The sequence below is a fragment of the Oncorhynchus mykiss genome, chromosome 5, assembly GCF_057628025.1.
Source record: "Oncorhynchus mykiss isolate SJ-2025 chromosome 5, ASM5762802v1, whole genome shotgun sequence".
Taxonomy (NCBI): Eukaryota; Metazoa; Chordata; class Actinopteri; order Salmoniformes; family Salmonidae; genus Oncorhynchus; species Oncorhynchus mykiss.
Genome location: NC_143026.1, coordinates 86,369,622 through 86,375,621, shown reverse-complemented (window position 1 = coordinate 86,375,621; position 6,000 = coordinate 86,369,622). Strand labels below are relative to the sequence as shown.

At 41.8% G+C, this 6,000-nt stretch overlaps 1 protein-coding gene across 4 annotated transcripts in view; it reads left to right on the top strand.

The window, feature by feature from the left end:
• Nucleotides 1–971: 971 nt before the first annotated feature.
• The window catches only part of col24a1 (collagen type XXIV alpha 1), a 226,054-nt gene continuing 221,025 nt past the window's right edge, over nt 972–6,000 (top strand). For 3 of the 4 annotated variants that reach the window (XR_016496353.1, XM_036978599.2, XM_090236178.1), the window contains exon 1: nt 972–1,502. Coding sequence is in view for 2 of the 4 variants with exons in the window: in XM_036978599.2 (XP_036834494.2) it covers nt 1,447–1,502 (56 nt within the window). In the remaining 2 variants the exon portion in view is untranslated. The remainder of the gene's footprint in view (nt 1,503–6,000) is intronic. The other variant, XM_090236176.1, reaches the window with a different exon arrangement.

Sequence of the window (6,000 nt, the reverse complement as noted above, 5' to 3'; positions counted from 1 at the left end):
TGATTGAGAATCACACTTAGGTAGCCTGGGTTTCACTGTTGGTTTGTGAGTGTGTGTTTCCGTGTGTGTGTTTGGGCCACACGGTACTGTTTCAGTTTTGTAAATTCACGTCAACGTTTATTGTTTTGATTCAGTGTTCAGTGCTTTCTTTATTAAAATCACCATGAACACTTACCACGCTGCGCTTTGGTCCGATCCTTACTCCTCCTCAGACGAAGAGGACGATATCCGTTACATGGGTGTTTACCAGTAACAGAATGGTTTGGCCGCATACCGGTCAATAAAAATTTGAATGTGAGTAGACCGCTGATTGGCCAGCTCACCCTCCTCAGGAATCAACAACATTATTCATCCTCCCTCCAGGGGTAGATGTAACATAGTAAATTTAAATCCGAGATGCTCCAAATGGTATGTTATGTTAGGTTTCGTATGGTATGTATTAATTTGAAGATGTCCATCATCCATTTCGTATGATATGTTACGAATCAAAATGTATATTATGTGTTACTAATTTCAATTGGTACAGTATGTTACAAATTGCAATTCCTACAATATGTTACAAATTTGGTCAAATGCATTATGTTACAAATTCCAATTTGTTGTGGCTAAAATTAGCTAGGTGGCTAATGTTAGCTAGAATATGGGTTAAGGTGAGGGTTAGGAGTTAAGTTAAACGGTTAAGGATAGGGTTATGGGAACAGTTAGCTAACATGCTAAGTAGTTGCAAAGTAGCTAAAAAGTAACAAGTAGTTGCAAAGTTACTAATTAGCTAAAATTGTCCGTGAAGAGATTCGAACACTCAACATTTGGGTTGCTAGACATTCCCGTTATACGCTCACCCATCTACTCAACCAACCATTATATTTCCTTTTTGCCTTAAGTAACTCTCTGTCTTATATAACCATACTAAACATATATTATACTAATTTGAGAGTGCCGGATTTACGTTTACTATGTTACTTCTAGTTTATGAGACCAGGCTGCGCCTGGAGGTTAAGTACAGAGCTGGCTGCGCTCTCTCTCTATCTGTCTGTTGGAGACCACTCAATAGAAAGCATCGAACTCGGATTCCTCTTATGCCACTGTAAATATCACATTTAAATACTATATTTCTTTGTCGCACTGTTCTTTCTCGTCATACATTGATTTAAATCTACAGTCACCAGCCTACTTGCGTGCGCGCCTCTTTGGTAGGTCGAGAGAGAAAATAATCACTGCGCTCTGCAAACCGCAAAGCAAATGAGTTGGGGGAGAAGTTTTGAGTGAGTGGGAAAGCCGTGCTTGCTCCTTGGACTGCATACAATGAGGAAATTCTGAGGTGGCATTCTTCGTTCAGTTACGCTTCCTTTGGTTGTATGTAACTAATGGCTAGCTCATGAACCTGGATCCTCTTGCGTGGAATTCTGTTTTCACTTAGAACTCTGCTGCCTGGACAAATGCATACAAATGCATTTAGGAGCCCAACGGACAAGGAGTGGACACGTTTCTCCAACAGCAATAACGTGAGTAAGAAATAATAGCCTCACAGAAAAATGCATAGCCTAATGTAGACGATTCGATTGTAAAATGCAGACAAACATAAATAGAAGTAATGCAACGGAAATGGATATGCAGCTTGAAAGTGCAATTTAACCAATTTTCCTTTACCAGACCTGTATACCTGTTCTGACAGGTCTGTGAAAGGAATCAGCGGATCTTCTTTAGCTTGTAGGCATTTTCCTTGAAACTATAGAGGACACTGATCAGCACCAGCCTAATCTTAGCAAGCAATTATGTAAAGCAGAGATTGTAACTAGGTTGCCAAAAACGTGAAGCCAAAAAACGTAAGCAAGCTGTTCGGCCGAATTGATCGTTTGTAATGGATGGTATATGAATTAATTGGGTGTTAAATTCAGCATTGATCTTGCTCAATGTTGTTACGCGCTCGCGTACAACCAGCGGTCGTGGCTTTGACCTCTCCAACCGTCATGCTGCGCGCACAATTGATCTGCCAGCTAATCCTGTCAACCCGGTACTGGCTGCTTGAAGAACGAAAAGGGAAGTTCTCTCTTTTCTCCCTCTCTCTCCCATCATTCCGCCGCTACCCCTTACAGCAGAGTTTTTTTTCTTCTTTTTTGGCATTTTGTCACGTAGGCTACACATAACTGTTCTGTAAAGTTTGGAGACTACGTTTTATTGCGCAACAATGGACCGACTTTGGAGGCTTTTACCAACAACCGGTCTAATCAAAAAGTTAGAACAGTCCTTGATGTTGACAAAACATAAGGAAATAATGCCTTATTCAGCATAATAGCAAGAAAATAATGCTTTATTTCCAATCAATTGTCCATAACATCCAAAAACAGTGTATAACTGGAGGGCAGTCTTCCAGTCGGAGTGAAATTCCTATTGTTTCGAATCAAAAACACTCCAGATAAGGAACGGGGACTAAAATGAACAACTGTTCAGTTTCCAAAAACATAATAATTCCTACTATTCTGTAGAACCTGTCCTGTACAGAATCAGATGACTGGCCGACAGACTGATGCGCAATTGACCACAGCGGTTGCTCTGATTGAAAATATACTCTATAACAGTTATGCCTAAACATTCCAAATGTGTGTATTGAATATTTACATCTAGGCATGTTGTTTATGTGCTGTTACATTTGACTGGGACTATTGAGCCCGTATAGAAATCTACATGGAAACATAATAGTATTAAGACCACAGAGCAAAACTAAGCAAGAAACGTTGCCAAGCTGTCTTTATAAATATATTACCAGTCAAAAGTTTGAACACACCTACTCATTCAAGGGTTTTTCTTTCCTTTTTTTCTAGAATAATAGTGAAGACATCAAAACTATGAAATAACACATATGGAATCATGTAGTAACCAAAATGACAGCTTTGCACATGCTTGGCATTATCTCAACCAGCTTCATGAGATAGTCACCTGGAATGCTTTTCCAACAGTCTTGAAGGAGTTCCCACATATGCTGAGTACTTGTTGCCTGCTTTTCCTTCACTCTGCAGTCCAACTCATCCCAAACCATCTCATTTGGGTTGAGTTCAGGTGATTGTGGAGGACAGGTCATCTGATGCAGCACTCCATCACTCTCCTTCTTGGTCAAATAGCCCTTACACAGCCTGGAGGTGTGTTGGGTCATTGTCCTGTTGAAAAACAAATAATAGTCCCACTAAGCGCAAACCAGATGAGATGGCGTATCGCTGCAGAATGCTGTGGTAGCCATGCTAGTTAAGTGCGCCTTGAATTCTAAATAAATCACAGACAGTGTCACCAGCAAAGCACCCCCACACCATCCCACCTCCTCCTCCATGCTACACATGCAGAGATCATCTGGTCACCTACTCTGCGTATCACAAAATTGGAACCAAAAATCTAAAATTTGGACCAAAGGACAGATTTTCACCTGTCTAATGTCCATTGCTCGTGTTTCTTGGCCCAAGCAAGCCTCTTCTTCTTATTGGTGTCCTTTAGTAGTGGTTTCTTTGCAGTAATTCGACCATGAAGACCTGATTCACGCAGTCTCCTCTGAATAGTTGATGTTGAGATGTGCAGTTAATTGTCAATTTCTGAGGCTGGTAACTCTAATGAACTCATCCTCTGCATCAGAGGTAACTCTGGATCTTATTTTCCTGTGGCAGTCCTCATGAGAGCCAGTTAAATCATAGTGCTTGATGGTTTTTGCGACTGCACTTGAAGAAACCTGAAGTTTTCCGCATTGACTGACCTTCATGTCTTAAAGTAATGATGGATTGTCATTTCTCTTTGCTTATTTGAGCTGTTTTTGCCATAATATGGACTTGGTCTTTTATCAAATATGGCTATCTTCTTTATACCACCCCTACCTTGTCACAACACAACTGATTGGCTCAAACGCATTAAGAAGGAAAGAAATTCCACAAATTAACTTTTAAGACGGCACACCGGTTAATTGAAATGCATTCCAGGTGACTACCTCATGAAGCTGGTTGAGAGAATGCCAAGTGTGTGTAACGCTGTCATCAAGGCAAAGGGTGGCTCGTTGAAGCATCTCGAATATAACACTTACCTTGATCTGTTTAACACTTTATTGGTTACTACATGATTCCATATGTGTTATTTCATAGTTTTATAGCTTCACTATTATTCTACAATGTAGAAAATAGTAAAAATAAAGAAAAACCCTTGAATGAGTAAGTGTGTCCCAACTTTTGACTGGTGCTGTATATAACGAAACCCTATGTGATGTAAAAGAGCAAAGCCAGTAGCCAGACACTCACCTTTTTTGGAAATGTCTTGTATGAGTAGGCTATTATTCATTAATCTATCCAAAAGTATGCATTGTGCATATTCCACCTGGACCATTATGGAGTAGACCAGGAAATGTAATAGATGTGTGTATATAACAGAAGATTTTCACTGAGAGGTGTTAGTGTATGCTTCACTGGTGCAGTGACATGCAGTGAGAGCAGAGTGGTGGTTCCTGAGGAGAGTTTCTAGCTTGACAATCACTCACTGTTATGTGTGTGGTTGACTCTGAAGCCAGCCAGTGGTTTGTGTGCCTGGAATACTAGCCTAACTCTCTCATAGACTTGACAGAGGGCCTGAAAATTACACAGTTGCTACCGTTCTCTTGGAGGAAGATATAACCACCAATGAATATTAAGCTTTTGTTATTGTCTATAGCCAGTGTTGGTATTGTCCTGGTTACGACTTCCATGTCTTGCCTGTGGTGAATACACAACACAGTTGTGGTGAATACCCTGCCATAAACGGCCACTACAGTGTCTGTGGTGAATACCCTGCCATAAACGGCCACTAAACAGTGCCTGGGGTGAATACCCTGCCACAAACGGCCAATAAACAGTGTCTGTGGTGAATACCCTGCCATAGACGGCCACTAAACAGTGTCTGGGGGTGAATACCCTGCCATAGGCGGCCAATAAACAGTGTCTGTGGTGAATACCCTGCCATAGACGGCCACTAAACAGTGTCTGGGGGTGAATACCCTGCCATAGGCGGCCAATAAACAGTGTCTGTGGTGAATACCCTGCCATAGATGTTCACTACACAGTGTCTGTGGTGAATACCCTGCCATAGACGGCCACTACACAGTGTCTGTGGTGAATACCCTGCCATGGACGACCACTACACAGTGTCTGTGGTGAATACCCTGCCATAGACGGCCACTACACAGTGTCTGTGGTGAATACCCTGCCATGGACGACCACTACACAGTGTCTGTGGTGAATAACCTGCCATAGACGGCCACTACACAGTGTCTGTGGTGAATACCCTGCCATAGACGACCACTACACAGTGTCTGTGGTGAATACTCTGCCATGGACGACCACTACACAGTGTCTGTGGTGAATACCCTGCCATAGACGGCCTCTTCACAGTGTTTGTGGTGGGAGAAGTGAAGTCTGAGTGTGAATGAATGGACCTGAGAAGAATCAAGTTACTTGCCTGGTTACCCAGACTCTTTGCTCCTGCCAAACGTTATGCCACACCCACAGACTTTAGTTTCTTCTCCGCAGTGATTCTGGATCTGAGTACCTCCCAGACTTTGTCTTGTAACACACCCCTCATTTTGACGACACCACAAACAACTTCAATGACGGCAGTCTCAGACTGAAGTATGCATAGAACGATAGAGCAGCATAGGAATTCAGTTTGAATCGCAGGCATCTAAGTTACACCATGTGGGTCAGGTCATGTGAAACAACCTACACAGCGCTGAACCACTTTCAACATGACTCCTCTTTGGTAATCAGCCTCCCTCAAATGTGGCTGTGGATGGCTAATGTCTATCCCATTTGGCTAGAAAATACACTTTTAACATAAAGTTACACATATATAGCACCATGTAATAATGTTTTTTGTTGTGTGTGTATAATAACATGTTACCACTACATAGTAAGTACACAATAATAACTCATCTGACTTTGGCAATTTTTCTGTCTTCAATTCATGTACGTCATCTGTAGTACTGTATGTAGCTGGGCGATAACA